At 49.1% G+C, this 16,401-nt stretch overlaps 2 protein-coding genes across 2 annotated transcripts; one reads left to right on the top strand and one right to left on the bottom strand.

Annotated features, from left to right (window-relative positions):
* The first annotated feature begins 6,328 nt into the window (after positions 1 to 6,328).
* LOC107212218 (putative UDP-GlcNAc:betaGal beta-1,3-N-acetylglucosaminyltransferase LOC100288842) lies at positions 6,329 to 7,960 on the top strand. Its single transcript, XM_033518537.1, has 2 exons — positions 6,329 to 6,334; positions 6,860 to 7,960. The coding sequence occupies exons 1-2, from the start codon at positions 6,329 to 6,331 to the stop codon at positions 7,958 to 7,960; spliced, it is 1,107 nt and encodes a 368-aa protein (XP_033374428.1).
* An 889-nt stretch (positions 7,961 to 8,849) lies between these two features.
* PSMD5 (proteasome 26S subunit, non-ATPase 5) lies at positions 8,850 to 15,649 on the bottom strand. Its single transcript, XM_015645244.1, has 10 exons — positions 15,438 to 15,649; positions 15,126 to 15,270; positions 14,416 to 14,529; positions 14,068 to 14,196; positions 13,305 to 13,414; positions 12,803 to 12,945; positions 12,149 to 12,340; positions 11,840 to 11,949; positions 11,258 to 11,398; positions 8,850 to 10,774 (listed from the first exon to the last, which is right to left on the bottom strand). Exons 1-10 carry the CDS (start codon positions 15,632 to 15,634, stop codon positions 10,517 to 10,519), a joined length of 1,539 nt encoding a protein of 512 aa, XP_015500730.1. The 5' UTR covers positions 15,635 to 15,649; the 3' UTR covers positions 8,850 to 10,516.
* Positions 15,650 to 16,401: the final 752 nt, after the last annotated feature.

Raw genomic sequence — 16,401 nt, 5'->3', positions numbered from 1 at the left:
TGCCGCCGGTAATGATGTGGCCAGATGGGAAGCGCCCCAAAATTGTGCCGCCTCTCGAGGAGCCAGATGTGGGCGGCTGCAAAGGGAGCGGCTCCGAGCAGGGTCCCACTGAGCACCCCCGGCACACGGCAGGGGCGGCCCGGGGGTCGTTCTGTCCCAGCTCGGGTACACTCCTCTCCTTTTTGCTTTTTTTTCCATTTCCCTTTTCGAGCCCAGGCCCTTGTGCGGGCTCTGAGGAGTTCGCTGCGGTGCCATCCGTGGGAACCCGGGGCTGCACTGGTGAGCAGATACCCAAAAAAAGGAGCAGCTCCCACAGAAAGGCAGCGGCCACACGGCCCCTTGTGCTTTGTGCAAAGCTCCCCAGCCACCTCAGTCACCCAACACACCGCTCCAGTCACACCCGGGGGAAGGTGACGCCTTCCACGCTGGGATCCAGCTGCTCCAGAGCTTTGGTTTCTCTCCGGCAGCTCGCAGCCCCGCTGACCCCGGGGTACCCCACCCTCGCACTCCGCATCCGCCGCTCCCGGGCTCCTGTGATCCATTGGCACACGCTGGGGCCGCAGCCCCCGCTGTGCCACAGCCTCCGGATCCACAGGGAAGTGCCCCCACTCGGATGCGCTGGGCTTTGCGCTTCTCTCCAGCACTGGAGACTTTGTTTCTCCCGCAGCATCTCTTCCTCCTCCTCTCTCTCCATATGGACTCTCCTACACCAGGAGTCATTGGAGAGAAAAGCAATTAATGCTCCCCGTGCAATCCGCCCGTGTGATGCTTCCCAAGCCTGCTCTCAGTAGGAAGGTTATTCTCCATTCACTAATTGCCTCACGTTATCTGGTGCAAGCGTTAACGTGCAGCTCCGGGAGGAGAGGGGTGGGTGGCACAGCAGCGTATTGACATGCTGGGTGATAACACAGGCGCGGGGGAGGAATTATTTAAAACACTTACAGTCAGATGCTGAGAGAAATGAAAAATGAAAGAGAAAGAGCCAGAAGAAGAGAACATTCCCATCCAAATGGGCTGGAGTTTGAACGGCAGAGAGGGACTGGTTCCACCTGTCCCTGACACTGGTGCCACCCAAGCCCCACCGTGAGCAGGCTCAGGTCACCACAGGGACAAGCTGGGCAATCTGGTGGCATCCTACCCGAGGAAAGAGCTCTTGTCCTGGGGACTGCTCCCAGCTGCAGCACAGAGCACTCCCTGCACCCCCAAAGCCAAGGGGCAAAGGCAGGGCAAGGCAGGACAGCGCTCTCAGCAAAGGCATCGTTCAGAATTTTGGGGGCACGGGGCTGAGCTGGTCTTTCCTGCCTCCAGCTGCAGCACTCCCCAAAATGCCATCGATGCTACAAGTCCTCATTTCCCAGCAGACTTCGGCACAAAATACAACTAATAAGGATTTCAGGTACCTCCTACTGCAGCACCGTTCTCCTGACTCCCTCAGTCCCTACAGCTCTGCTGGGGACCCCCTTCAGCACCCCGACATTCCTGCACCCCGGAGCAGAGAGAGCACATTCCAAGGGGCTGGGCAGGGAATGAGCAGCGCAGCCGGGAACAGGCACATCCCAAGATGCCGAGTGCCGTTTCCAAGGCCGGGTGCTGTGTGTGAACATCTCTCCAGAGCAGAGCAGGGCTCGGGGAGAGGCACAGGGGGCTCGTGGAAGGAGAACCCCCAGGGATGAGTGCGGGGGAAGGCCCGGCTGCTCCGACAGATCCCAGCCCAGCTGCCCGAGGAGGGGCCTGGCCAGGGGCAGGGACACTCAACTCTGCTGTTTCTGCGTCTGGGAGAACAATAAATAAATCCGTGGGAAGCAACAGTGGGATGAGTCAGAGGCGAGAGTGAGGGAAAGTCATCTTCTGCAGAGCACATCATCCGAGTCCAGCCATCTACAGGGCTCCAGGGATCCACAGGGGTCCCTGTCCTGCTCCAGCTCCCCGATAACCCCTGCCAGGATGGGGACAGCCCCACCAGAGGGAGCCTTGGCCGTGGCTGGGGGGCTGCAGCCCCTCCCCAGCCCTGGGGCACCGGCGGGAGCACAGCTGGATCCATCCAGCACCTGGAGAGGAAGGGCTGGGGCATCACTGAGGCCCCACGAGCTGCATCCAGCTCCTGTTTCCCCCACAGCCTTGGGCAAGCTTTGCCTGTTTGGGTGCATCACGAAGGTACCCCATCACCCCAGGGCAAGGAGGTGCCCAGGAGATGCTCCAGCTGAAATTTCTCCCAGGAGAAATGCCCCATGCAGGGCAGAGCAGCCACGGAGTCGGGAACAGCGACACCAGATCTGCTCCCAGCTGGAAATGTTGTCAGAGCATGGACTGAATTTAATCAAAGCAGAGCCCGAGCTGAGACTCCGAGGCTGCGGATGTTGTGCGTGTCAAATGGATTTCATGTGAATCTCCATTTGCCAGGCACAAATACAGCCTGCAGGGAATGAAAGGGCCAGGAAAAAAGCACAAAAAAACATCAAAAAAGCAACTCACATGGCACAGTCTAAGAATTAATAACAACAAGGCTGGTCCACTGCAAAATAAGCAACTTTTCTGTCAAGTTGACATCTTGGCAGGGAGAGCACTTGGGGACCCCACTGGGCCCTGTGGCCTCACAACTCAGCATTTCACACAAGTTTAGGCTCTTTCCACTCAGCTCATGTTTAACTCAGAGATCCCAAGGCTGAATGCAGAACTGCAGAACACACAGGGGGTTGAGGCTGTCGTGATCCAGGAATACAGAGGTAGGGAATTGTCAAAGCTGTCATTAATCTCAAGAAGGAATAATCAAACATACCATAAAAAAGGAGAGAGCTCTGTAACTCCTAGACTGATGTATGTGAAACAAAAAGAAGAATGCAGGAAACTTGGCTATAAAAATGTGGTTTTAGCCTCATCAACTGAGCCATTAAATCAGAAGCAAAGACACCTTCATCTGCACATTGGGAACCACAGAGATGTTTGTCTGCTTGTCAGTGTTCAGCTTTGTCTGCATGGTTTTCAGGTTTCTACTTTTATTTAATACCCAGAGGGACACTGAATATCAAATAACAAGTGCAACATGCACTGTAGAACTCTTACAAAGCCTCTTCCATAATTTCCCAAGCCCCATGGAGAATGCGAGGTGAAGAACTGCCTGCAAGAGCTGAATCATGTCTTCAAGCACAAACATTGCTTTTAGGTGACTAAGATCTAAACAACCATCTCTATTTATTGCAACTGATGCTGTTATTAAAACCCAGACAGGTCCCCCTCGTGCTCTCAGGTCTGTGTGTGCTGCTGAAACTGCAAAAGGCAGGTTGGAATAAAGGGGATCCTTTGTGTAGCATCCAAAATTTGTTGGAAACCTGGGAGTGCTTTGTGTTCCCAGAGCATCCTGGCTGGGGTGACAAGGGGCATCTCTGAGCCCTAGAATCAGACAGGTGAATCCATGAGAGCACAGGGAATGCCTCGTGGAAAGGGAGGTTGTGCCAGGTGGGATCCACAGAGGGTTCTGAGCTGTCCCTGGAGCAGAAGGCAGCAAGTGAAAATTGGGAAATGTGCTTGTGGGAATGAACCTGGCTTTTGGGAAGAGCCCAGGAGCAGGGGCACCACGGTGGGCACAGAGAGGGGTGTCCACCCTCCTGAGAAGGACTTCTAGGGCAGGCTGAACTCCAGCTTTCACATTTGAACAAATTTATATTGGGAAACCAAATTTTGACTGGATTTTCCCCATCAATCCCATCCATCCACCCTCCCCTGCTCCATCGCCTGAGCACGGTGCGTCATCCAAAGCCTTCGCATTTTCACAAAGTGAAGTCGAGCAGAACTGAGGGAAGCCAGGCTCTGCTCCCCCTTCCAAATGTTCCCAGCACTGGGAGGGAAGCCAGGAGACTTTAGGAGACGTTTTAAGGAGCTGCAGGTTCTGCTGCTCCCCTGCAGCACCCACTGCCCGCCCCGGGCTCCTCCTGCTCAACAGCATCTCCCACCACTCTCCTGGCAGCTCTGCTTTGATCTTTGGGTATCACAAAATACCTGCTCTCCAAGAAATCAAACCCAAACATCCTTCAGTCTGAGCACTCACAGGTTCAGGAAGCTCAAGTTGCTCACAGTGTTACATCCCTACTTCTGTAGTGAGATTTACTTGGACATGAAATTTAATGAAAATGTGAAAACATCTCACAGAAAGCAAATTCTAGCCCTGAGGCTCAGGAAAATCTTCTGTCCTGTGTGACTGCCTAATTTACACCCCCAGGATTGTGCAAGGTCTCAGTGCAGCTGTAGGAACAGCATTCCCATCCCCACTGACCTAACTTCACCATTCCAGGGTCCTGAATTCACTCCTCTCCAGGGAACTCTTGGATCTCCCTGGGAGTGAAGATTTCCCCAAAGGAGCTTCACTTCACCCTTCTGAGACTTGAGATGAGGTCCCACATGAGCTGCTAGGTGTTGTGTTTGCCTGAAACCTGAGGTTAAAGGTGATGGAAGGATCACCCCCAGGCAAACTTCCTGGAGCTGAGGGACTCAGTTTCCCCTTCAGCAGTCTTTGCCTTGCTATTCCTCAGCTTTCTCCCAGGGGGACTCCACCAAGCTCTGTGGATAAATAAAAACCCACATCCAAGAGCTGCCTGTGCTCTGGCTGGGGTTGGGGAGTGTTGATTTTATATATTTGGTATCAAAGTTGCTGCTGCCACCACAGAGCAGTGCTAAAGGAATGGCTTCAGCAGTGCTGCCAGCACCACGCTGGGCCTAATTGCACCAGGGATGATACACATGTGGGGCTTATTATTATCATTATTTTATTATTATAAATATATTCAAAATTTAATGTAAGAGGTTGTAAATGCTGGTATTTATTTGCTGATTAAATGATTCAGCTGGAGACAGAATATCTTCAAAGAAGGAATTTTTTTTCCCCAGAATGGGTAACTGGAGTTGCAGGGCTGTATTACTGTACATGAAAAATATTTCCTTATTAGCCTTTTATTTCAGGGCTCACATTTAACTGACACTTCCCATGCTGACAGCTCACCCAGCTTCAAAGCAAAGAACTTCTGTGAGGATTGCAGAGTGCGAGGCTGGGCCAGATGAGGCTGTGGCCCAGCTGACACACAAGCGCTGGGGAAGGAGCTTTCCCTATTTTTGGAGAGCCTGAAGCAGAAATCCACCCTGGGACTTGCACACTGTGAATGTTTTGGGGTTTTTCAGTGGGGTAAGAAGCACTTCCAAGCTGTGAGCAGATTTTGGGAACCTGGTTTCTTCTGTAATTCCTCTGTTCCCTCTATCAACACAGCTGGGAGAGCTGAGCAGCTCAGCCAGAGCTGGGGATTAACCCTGGCCCCCTCAAGGCAGAAATCAAAGCTCTTCTCCACATCCCTGGGACATTGGGCTAATCCAGGCTGCCCTAAGGATGCTGCAGGGAGCCTTGCAATGGTCCAGCCAAGACAAACCAGAGCAGTGCTGTGTTCTCCTCTCACCCAAGGATGCAGAACAGAAATGCACCCTGACCTCTGAGAAATCTTCTTAAAATGAAAAAGAAATCCTGATCTCCCTGCTGTCCCAGGGAGGCTGGAGTTCCCACACAGCCAGCACATCCCACCTCAATCCACCCTCAGACATCACCCAACCCTTCCCTGCCCTCCCAGGGCGCTGCTGGGGACCCACAAGCCCCTCTCCCCTCAGTGGTCCCCACTGCCAAAGCCAACTCTCCCCCTGCTGACAGCTCCATCCTGTTTGTGGTGTCTTTGGCACTTCCCCCTGCAGCACTTCCAGGTCCCTGTGGCTCCCCAGCCCCGTCAGCTCCGGCACAGCCGCGGCTGAGCCAACAGCAACACGGGGAGCAGCCCAGGCCAGAGCCTGCCCAGGCCACAGCCCCGTGTGCTGGAGCCAGCCTGGCCCACTCGGGGTGTCCTCCAGCACCCCACACACGGCAAACCCACGAGTTCACACCCCAAAGCTCCAGCTCAGGAGATGCAGAGCGCTCAGCGACTGCCCCAGACTGCGGGACCGACACCACAATGGCACAGCTCTGAAAACACAGCCCCCAGGGCCAGCAGCAAAGCAACAGATCAAGGACAGACTCAACAGTTCCAGGGATTCCTGTGACCAAGTGAGCCCCAGCATTTGCTTCACTTATTTCTCAGAGTGCCAGAAATTAATAAAGGGAAAGGCCAGGGTTTTGTTTGCTTTGTGTTTTATGTGGCTGCAACACGATCAGCCCCGGGGATCATCTTTCCTGCACCCAGGCAGGTGAGGTGGGAGCCAGAGGCTGCAGGCACCGGGCAGTAACTGGATCCTGCAGACACAGATACAGCCACAGCCAGGAGAAACTGCCCAGAGAGCCCCTGCTGCAGGGACAGCTCCCAGCACCATGCAGGTAAGTGCTGCAGCCTCTTACAGCTTTCACAGGCTTGGGGTTGGAAGGGACCCTAAAGACCATCTCATCCCACCCCCTGCCATGGGCAGGGACACCTTCCACTTCCCCATGTTGCTCCAAGCCCCATCCAACCCAGCCTTTCCCTCTGGATTCTAACCCTGACAGCTTTCATAGGGCAGGGTCAGGCCAAGTACCCAAAGTTCTTCAAGGACATACTAAGGCCTTCAGTAACAAGCTAAAAATTGTGAAAAATTACTCATAGCAAGTCATTCTTCAGTATTTTCCACACATGGATGCACAGAAAGAAGCTTTCAACATGGTACCATCCTTCTCAGTTTGGGGTGTCACTGTGCCACAAGTAGATTCCTTAAGTTTCTAGGGAAAAAAAAAGCCTCACACTCATAATACAAGGACCAGAAAGGTCTAAAAAGTTGTGATTGCTTTGCATGGATATATTGTAAAATAATGGAAAGCCTTTTGGTTTGAGAGGCAAGAGAATTCAGTGTCCATGTTCCTGTTCCCCAGCTGACCCTCTGCAGGCTCCGCACACACCAGTGGTGCTTCATCCTCTTCAATGTCTTGCTTTTCCACATGCTGCTTTTTGGGGCAGATTTACTGGAGCAGTACTTCCTGCATTCCCTGCCTCTGTCATACACCGATGCAAAGGCTCTGGAGATCAGGGAGAGGGCCAGGAAGCTGGATCTGGATCCTCTGAAGGCCAACCTCTCTCACACCAGCAGCAGTGCAGTGACTTGCTCCAATCAAGAGATATTTCTGCTCATTGTTGTCTGCAGCAGCCCAGAGAACAGGACAAGGCGCAACGTGATCAGGCAGACCTGGGGCAATGCGACAGGCTCCAGGGGTTACAGCGTCCTGACTCTGTTTGCTGTAGGGAAGGCAGCTGCAGCAAGCACCCAGCTGGAGATCAATGAAGAGGCTCAAAAGCACCGAGACATTATTGAAGGCAGTTTCATCGATTCCCCCCAGACGCAGACACAGAAGATGCTGATGAGCGTGGAGTGGACGGTGACTTTCTGTCCCCATGCCAGGTACATCCTTCACACAGCCCAGGATGTGTTTGTGGGTGTTGCCAGCCTGGCTGGGTACCTGCTGAGCTTAACCCAGCTGGAGGACATCTACCTTGGGAGGGTGGTTCATCACGGAGTGCCCGACAGGGACCCCCAGAGCCCCGGCTTTGTCCCCATCCATCAATACCCCGAGGAGTTCTACCCGGATTTCTGCCACGGCAGCGCTTTCCTCATGTCCCAGGACGTGGCTCGCAAGGTTTACGTGGCTGCCAGGGAGGTGCCCCTGGCAGTGCCCCCAGCTGCCTTTGTAGGGATCTGTGCTCAGAGAGCTGGCATCACTGCCAGGCACAGCTCCCGCTTTGCTGGGGAGAAGCACATCAGCTACAATCGATGCTGCTATAAATTCATTTTTACCTCCTCTGACATGAGAGAGGACGAGCTATTTCAAGACTGGAAGGAAACAAGCAATGGGGAAGATTGTTCCTTACTGGAAACCTACTACAGCCTGGTGTCCTGCAAGGTTCTGACCTACATTGATAAGTTCAAACAGTTCAACTTGGATAAGATAAAAAATGAGCTCCTTCATTTTGTCAATTAATGTTCAACTTCTGCAAAAAGAGGCTGGATTTTCTTTCATCAGCTGTGTTATCCAGTTAACATTCAGTACTGAGGATCCCCTCCCAAAGTTTGCTCTTTTCCCTTCAGCAGCAGATGAATTCTGCTACAGAGTGACAGAGCAGAACTGGATGTACTCTGCCTCTGTAAGTACCTACAAGTGCATGCATGGAAGTAAAAAACAGTATTCCAACAGACTTTGTCTATATCCAGGGTTTTTCAGACTTTAGAGTCTTCAAAACTGTTTTATGTGAGTGAGGTATCACCTACCTCCAAAGAATTCTGTAACAAAGGAGAAGCTTTCCATCCACAAAAGGAGCTGCTTCTGAGCAGGCTGAGAGAAACAGAGCAGCTCCAGCAGGAACAGACACTGAGCCATCGTGGAAATTCCTCAAGTAATGCTGCTTGTCAACATCCATCAAATGACAAGGTTTGGTTTGGGGTTTTTTGGTTTCTAAACCAAATGTTCAGCATGTTACCTCAACTCTCCAGCATTCCACTTCGTGTTTTTTCCTCAATTATCTCCACCTGTTACTTTAAGGGGGGATGACAAAAACAACACACTCCAATTTTGTCATTTCTATCAGATACAGCAGCAGCATGTAATCCATATGGCAATGTACAGCATGGGCAGGGAACTGCATCTGAGTAATAAGGGGAAAGTGATCAATTAATCAATCAACACTGAGCTCAAAGCTCAACAAAATAAAGCATATGTGTATACATAAAAAAATCCCCTTGTTTGGCATCTCTGCACATTCTAAAATATTGTCTTTGGCAAGTGTGCCATGCAAAGCAGATGCTAAATACTCAGCACACAGAGTAGCTTTCAAAAGTACCAGCTGAAAACACACATGGAAGAGGCTCATGAATTGCAGAACAGGTTTATATATTGATTTATTTTACTGACATTTCAGCATATGGCTCGTACAGAGCCACCAGCACACAAAGCCACCTAAAATAACAGAGCTGAACTGCCCAGAACAAGTGCAAGCTAAGGACTTCTACACTTTTGATTTCCTTTTAGTGCTCTGATGTGTTTGCTGGATGCAGGATTCATGAAGCCCCCGTGCTCTCTCCAGTCACAAGACACATTTCTCACTGGCAGATGTTTATTGGGCACATTTAGGATAAAAGCAGCAGCACTGGGATGTAGGATGACAACTTGGGGACATCTTGGGTGGTGAGAAACAAGGCACTTCACCTGCACTTAGACAGCTTAGCAAACATTAAGGGATCTCCCCCAGCTCCTCTGAGCCCACCTGGACTCCTGGGCAGCAATTTTTGGCAGCAATGCCAGCTGCACCTCCAGCTACCACAGGCAAAACCAGAGTTCCTGCAGGACAGGATCCTCCTGCTTCCCCTGGCAGCACAGGGACATGGGGTCAGTGCTTCCCACAGTTACACACCTGGCTGACACATTACTAAAATGAGCCCCAAAGCAGTAATTAAATGCTTTGTTTTGCTCCCCCTTAACAAAAAGAACACAAGGCTTTGACAGAAAGTCCCCTGTGGTCTCTGTTTATGGGAAAAGGCATTCCCATGTCACTGGAGTGCCCAGCCACTCCTGATTCTGTCCCAGTTCTGACATCTTCAAAAGAAGATTCCAACATCCTAAGACACCACATTGCCATACTCCCAGTACATTCACTCCCTTCAACATGAGAGCTCCATGTTCTCACCCCTTTTAGTCTAACTCAGGTAACTAAAATACCACATTTCTTTAAATAATACTTTAAAAAAATGTATTTCTGTTAAAAAATAGTGTAAACAATTCAAGATTTGGTTTGAAGTAGCCTTGTAGTGCTCCAGCCATTAAACTGAGCTGCCACCCCACAGCACAGCCAAGAAGGGAGACAAAGCTCCCAGGTGGGTTTGATCCCTACAGAGTGCATTGATTTGTTTTTAAAAGGGCTAAAAACTTATTTGTTTTAATCCTCAGGAGAAAATGTAAACAATATTTAGGATTATTTATTCCAGCAAGATTCACATCCAGCAGGCTGAAAACAAGAGAATCCAATCCATACTCCCTCGTGGACAGTCACTGGCTTATTCAGCAACAGGATTCTGACAGAACAAAGAGTGTTCCATGCAAGTGCCAACTTTGGCAGGTAAAAAAATGAACTAAAAAAGAATAGAAATTATGGCAGCATCTGAGGTTACAAACCTTGAGGTGTTTTGGTGGTTTTTTTAACTGAACTGTAACCTACTGAGAAAACACAACAGAAATTCCAAACCAAAGAACAATTTAAACAAACACTGATAAATCCTGCCAAATAAAACACAATCAGGAGCTGCTAAGTGCTCACCTGGGTTACCTGTACCATGAAGCATACAGGGAACTTCTGCCATGACATTTTAGGGGGAAATATCAAACAGCCTTTAATTTGCTCTCCTGACTCATTTCAAATAGAGCCAAAATATCTTCACGTTCCTTTAAAGAGACAACCTCCAGTGTGGAGAGTTTTTACACCTTTGTACCTCAACACCTGTGAAAGGACTGTGTTCTGCAGGAAGGGGACTCCAGACACCAAGGACATTATTCTGCTCCTTCCACAGCTGTAGTAGAAACTGCTTTAACATAATAGGGGCCCTCATGCAGGTAAGCCCTGAGCCTCAGGTAGTACTGATTGCCAAAGATCTCTGCAATGGTTTTGGAGTTCACCAGGGCTTTCACCAGTTCGTATTTAGCATCCTTTGAAGCTTTGTCAGGCTCCACAGATCTGTCCACGACGTACTCCACAAACCCTGGGCTGTTCACCATCAGCTTCTGGGCCCATGGTTGATTTGCAATGGCCTGAACAGGAAGACAAATATGTGAGAGAGAGGGAAAACATTATAAAACCCCAGAAAAGCAGTTACACAGTAGGGTTTTTGGTACATGGACAAGGAACAGGAAAAATTAAATCAGATACAAAACCACCACTCAAATCAAGCAGCAGGGTTTAGCACTGGAGAACAAGTAGAGCTCAGTGCTTATCCTCAAAGTTTTGAGGGAATTATCACAGCAGTGCCTCTGGTATAGAAGCAGCACCTTAGAGCAAAGCTCTTGCCTTTTTTCCCCTCTCCAATTTATGAGAAAATTAGCATTACAGACACGATGTGTCTGCTGCATTATTTACATGGGGATGCCAAGTGGGGCATGAGGAAAAAGGCCTTTTTCTGACCACTTCTGGGCTTTAACAAGAAATTTATGGTATTCCCTTCAAAGAAATAAATAAATCTGAAACTGAATGGCAACACAAATCACTCCCTGATGTTGAAAACCAAAAGCACTCACAGTAAACACCCGCAAAGCCCCACAGTGGAGATCAGGGAATGGCTGAGTACTGATGCTCCTGAACAGCTCCAGGGGCTGGCTGGACAGGGATGTGAACCAGGATTCAGTCATTCTTAAAAGGTCTTCTGTCTGCTGGTCTGGCTATGTAAATCACAAAAATGAAAGAGTTTGATCAGGATTGTGAAAAGCTTTCAGGTTTCCATGATGTGCTCAAATGGTTTAATCACCCATTCAGAGCTCCACTGGTAACCCAGACCCCAAAGACCACAGGGACTGGAGCAGTTTGCCCCCATCCCTCTGAGCACAAGGATATGAACCTTTACTCTCATTCCCTCATCAATGAAGCCTTGACTTCCTTTTTTATTAACATTTCAGAACACCTGGCTCCTTACAAACAAACCCAAACCTTTAAGCAAATCAATCAGGGAACTTCAAAACAGTAAATCAATGATTCAGAACCCTGAAAGCACCACTGCTACCCAGCCTAGAGGCTGTAAAATGTGTCCTCACAATTACTCAGGTGTGTGATGATTTCACTCTTGGAGATTTAAAGAAAAAACAAAGACAAAAACTCCAACTTACAGGCAAGTAAAGCAGAGATGAAATCGCATCCAAGCACCGAAGCCGTAACTCAGTGGGGGCATTCTTGGCCTGGTGCCCTATTTTGCTTAAGAGATTTTGAAATCTACTTCCTTTCAAAACAAAAACAAAGTGCTTTTAATTAACTCAGCCAGATCTCTACAGGAATACAGTTACCCATTACAGCTACATTATAAATATATTCATTAGATAAGAGAATACATTTTTCAATTCCTTTTTGTATCACCCCAAACCAATTCACTCTTATATTATAATGAAAAGGTTTTAGTGAAATAAAAAAAAGATACTAACTAGCTTTCTGTAAAACCTGTTTGCCTTCCATATTTGATCCCAGGATTCCCAGTGTGTCCACAGCCACTCCAATCATGGTTGGATCCTGACTTTCTGCCATTTCAAAGACTTTTTCCATAAAGACAGGGTAGCGCTCACAGATCTGCTGGGGACTGTCCACAACAGCCAGATTGCCAAAAAATTTAACAAATCCTGAGAAAACAAGACCAAAAAAAGCTCTGAGTGGAAGAACAGTAACTTCAGCAACGGCAAAATTAAATGTACATTTATGTGAGACTGATTTGTCCCTAAACATGTGTTATTAAGTCTGAATAGTGTTGGGAAAAAGCTCAAAATAAGACAGAACTAAGCAACAAGCCAAATATTTTGACCGTTGCTTAATTCATGATGTTTGTATTCCTAAAAAAGGCTACAATAACACAAACTTTAAAGCTACAGCACAGCCTGTCCAGATCTTACCACTCCTACTGAGGAACATCCTTTGTGTGTCAGACTGTCCTTCAGCATTTTTGAAATATCCAATATTTTACATATCCGATCTAATATTCAAAATTTCCCCCTGAGCTTTCAACAGAGAGGCTTAACAGTGCTGCCAATTGAACTCATCACCAAAGCAAGCAGCAAACCCTGGAAAGAAGGAATGCATGGTGTCACCTGGCAGATAGAAGCTGGAGAAGGGATCTGACTCTGCCCCCAGGATGATGTTGGAGATTTTGTCGATGACTCCTTGCTGAGCCAGGTACTGCCGCCCGTGGGGGGTGTGGGCCAGCGAGGTCACCATCTCTATGCAGGTGGCTCTGCAACACACAAGGTTATTTCAGTTTAGAGGTGGGGCTTGAAGCACTCAGTGATTAAGAAATCACATCCATAAGATGAAATCCTAGCAAAAAAAAGCCAAATGTTCAAGCTTCTCTGAGCTCATTCAGCTCCTTAGACTTGTAAAAGAACTTAAAGTGTTTCTACTGCAGCCAAACATGGCAATTATTACTCCAGCTTGGTCCTCAGATTAAGGTATAAAGCATTTGACACTCAGGACAGTTTAAGAGGAGGCAGATGAAGTGTTTTTCTGAAAAGAGTTTTACAAGAGACACACACAAACACATTTATCAGAGTTTGAACAATGGTGGAAATCTCCTTGGCAAACTCACCAACGTACCTGACCAGCACATCCTCTCCAGTCAGCTCCCCAATTAACTCAGGGATTAACCCACTGCTTGCACAGTAATTCAGAGACTCTGCTGACACTGATGAAATCTCCACAATTAACTAAAGAAAAGCAAAAAGGACAGTTTATAAAAACATTCTAATAATTCACAGCAACAGCCAAATACATCTTATGGTGCTAATTAGCCCTACATATATTAAATATGGAATTAATCACATTTTTATCATTAACCCAAATGTTTGCCTGGAGCAACTTCATAAGGAGTTCCAAGTTTACAGCACATGATTTTGATCTCTACTCACCATCAGCTCTTCCTGTGCTATCCCCATTAAGCTCTAGAATGGCTAAATTGTGTTATTTCTCCTTTGCCAAACAGCTCTAGACTGGCAGTTGGCGTCTCTCCAAAACCTTCAGCAGCACTTCACATCCACAAGTTAAGAGGCTACACTTAACTATTTTACTTTTATTTTCAGAGAAACAAACACTTTCTGGTGTTTTTAGTAATTCTGTCTAGCCCTTCCAACACCTTAGGGACTACAAGTTAGAAAATAAACAGTAATTCACACTTTTATACCAAAAAATGGGAAAGAGAAGTTATGACATCATGAAAGCCCACACTGCTGTAATCTTCCTACTCCTTTCTAGTTTTGATAAAACACAGATGTGAAGGGAAGTGTGTAAAGCAGTGAGAAACAATAATTTAAAAGCCATAAACCCCAGGCTGAGAGTCAGGAGCACCAGGGAACGTCCCCACCTCATAGACCCTGTACCGAACAACGTCACTCGTGGCCATGACATTCCTCAGGTCACTCAACAAGCTGCTCCCAAACAGAGCCTCCAAACCCTCCTGGCTCTGGGCTATTCTTGACAGAGATTTAATGGCCTGCAAGCAAAAACAGGAGCTTATTACTAAAAAGGAACAAAACCACGCAGAGAAGAAAATCTAAAATTACCATGTTTAGCTGCAATGTTCTTGATTAACTTATCAACTATAGCTATACACTTAATTTTAATTATAATCCAGTTTTCACTGAGGTGAGCTCATTATTGTCATCCAGCCACCTCAGCTTGCAGAGGAATTGGACAATAAAGCCATGTTTACCTCTTTGGCCACTGATATTTTCTCCCCACCAATGCAGTTTATGATTTGCCGTAACAGCTCAGGGCTGTGGAGAATTTCTGTGACAGCAGCTGAGTCTTCAACAATCCTCCCAACCTGAGCAAAGAGTTACAGAAAATAACTTTAAAACAATTTTTTTTCCCCCACTGTAATGATACTCAAGCACTGGAACAGCTGCACAGAAAGCCAGTGCCACAATTTTTTTAGGTTTTTGGATCAAAACTCAACTGGACAGCATCTGAGCAGCTGCTTCTAGCTGAATTGACAGAAATCCATCCCAAACCAGAGCATCCCACAATCCTGTTCTTTTATATTAATGCAACAAGTGTTGAGCTCCCACAACCTGCTTGGTGTTTCCACAATAGTTTAAAGTATCCTTAATATCAAAATGTTGCTGCTTTTAATTCTTACATCACCTGCTGTCAGTGCTGGCACGGAAAGCGTTAACCAGGACACGTGGCAGAAGTTTTATTCACAAGCTGCTTTTGTCAGGACATAGTTTTGGATATTATTATTGACATATCATAAAGCATTATATGCACACTGCGCGGTAATTATCCCAAATGATAACGGAATGATAATGAAGGATACAATTCCTGCTTTTATCACAAACAGAGGCAGGAAGGAGCAGATGGGGACTAAGCCAGAGTTCAGCACAGAGCTCTGTCCCCTCCTCCTGGAGGAAAATGTACCTGGGACATGGTGAGGATCTTCACGGAGTCATCGGGGTGGAAAAGGCCCTTCTGCAGCTCTTCCCTGAGGTTCTGGATCACGTAAAGGGGGTCCAGGGCCTGCAGGAGCCTCTCCAGGATGGAAACACACGCGGACACCTGTTCGCTGGGCGGGACGGAGAGAAAACCGAGCCCTTGAGGAAAGGGAACCCGCTGTGCCACCTCCCGACCCGAAAGAGGGCAGGGAATGAGCCGGGGAGGCGGCAGGAGCTCCCCGCTCCGGGAGAACAGCAGCGGGGCCGCTCAGGCCCGCGGCACCGCGCTGGAGCTCACCGGTCATTGACGGCGAGGAGGCCGAAGAGCGCCCCCAGGTGGTGCTCGCCGAGGCGGGGGCGGAGGGTGGCGGGCGGCACGGCCTCCAGGGCGACCCGCAGGGCCCGCAGCTCCTCCAGCGCCGCGTCCCGCCGCGCCGCCCGCTCCAGCAGCTCCGCCGCCGCCTCCGCCATCTTGGCCGCAGCCGCCTCCGCCATCTCCCGGGAGTCTCGCGAGAACTCGTGTCGCCTGTAGCAACAGCCGGGCGGGAATCTCGCGAGAATTCGGGTAGCCCTTAGCAACCGCCGCGCCGTTGCTAAGGGCGTCCTTTGATTCCGGCGCAATGTAAACAAAATGTCCGCGCGCCACGCCCCCCTCGGCCCCGCCCCATCGGCGCGAGGGGGCCGGCCCCGGTGATGGTGGGCGTGGTCCCGGTGATGAAGGGGCGTGGTCCCGGTGGTGAAGGGGCGTGGTCCCGGTGGTGAAGGGGCGTGGTCACGGTGGTGAAGGGGCGTGGTCACGGTAATGAAAGGGCGTGGACCCGGTAATGAAGGGGCGTGTCCCGTTGGGGGAGTGGCGGGTCTCGATCCCCTGAGGGGAGCGCGGGGGTCGGTGCACGGCGTCGCTGTTTTTTGGGAAAAACGGGATAAACGGCGTTTATCTGTGTTCGGGAAGGGAAAGTGCTGATCCCGGAGAGCAGGAACAGCCGGTCCCGGCCCGGTGTTTGCCCGGAGCAGCTCCCTGGGCTCTGTCACCCCCTCATGTCTTCAAGCTGAATTTTCTCACCTTTTGCAAACTAAGTGATGCAGTCAGAGAACTTCTACAACTTTGTACTTCCAGCTCTGCCAAAGGCTACATCCCCCAAATAAATAAACAATAGGTGGGTTCGGGTGTTCTGCAGGCTGGCAAGGGATGAATTCTCCTGTCAGATTTTGGGGACAGACAGGGGGACAGTGAAATCTTAGGGGTTTTTAAAAGGGGTTAC

This window comes from Parus major, chromosome 17 (assembly GCF_001522545.3).
Source record: "Parus major isolate Abel chromosome 17, Parus_major1.1, whole genome shotgun sequence".
NCBI lineage: Eukaryota > Metazoa > Chordata > Aves > Passeriformes > Paridae > Parus > Parus major.
The sequence above is the reverse complement of the archived record's forward strand: the minus strand, read 5'-3'. Positions and strand labels throughout refer to the sequence as shown.

Bases quoted from the DNA above. Each gene is read 5' to 3' on its own strand.
- PSMD5 (XM_015645244.1), bottom strand. From the start codon at position 15,634: ATGGCGGAGGCGGCTGCGGCCAAGATGGCGGAGGCGGCGGCGGAGCTG. The intron at 12,946-13,304 runs GTACGTTGGTGA...TGTGTGTTGCAG, and splicing joins GGAGAGGATGTGCTGGTCAG to AGCCACCTGCATAGAGATGG. The intron at 11,399-11,839 runs GTAAGTTGGAGT...TGATTTACATAG, and splicing joins CATCTCTGCTTTACTTGCCT to CCAGACCAGCAGACAGAAGA.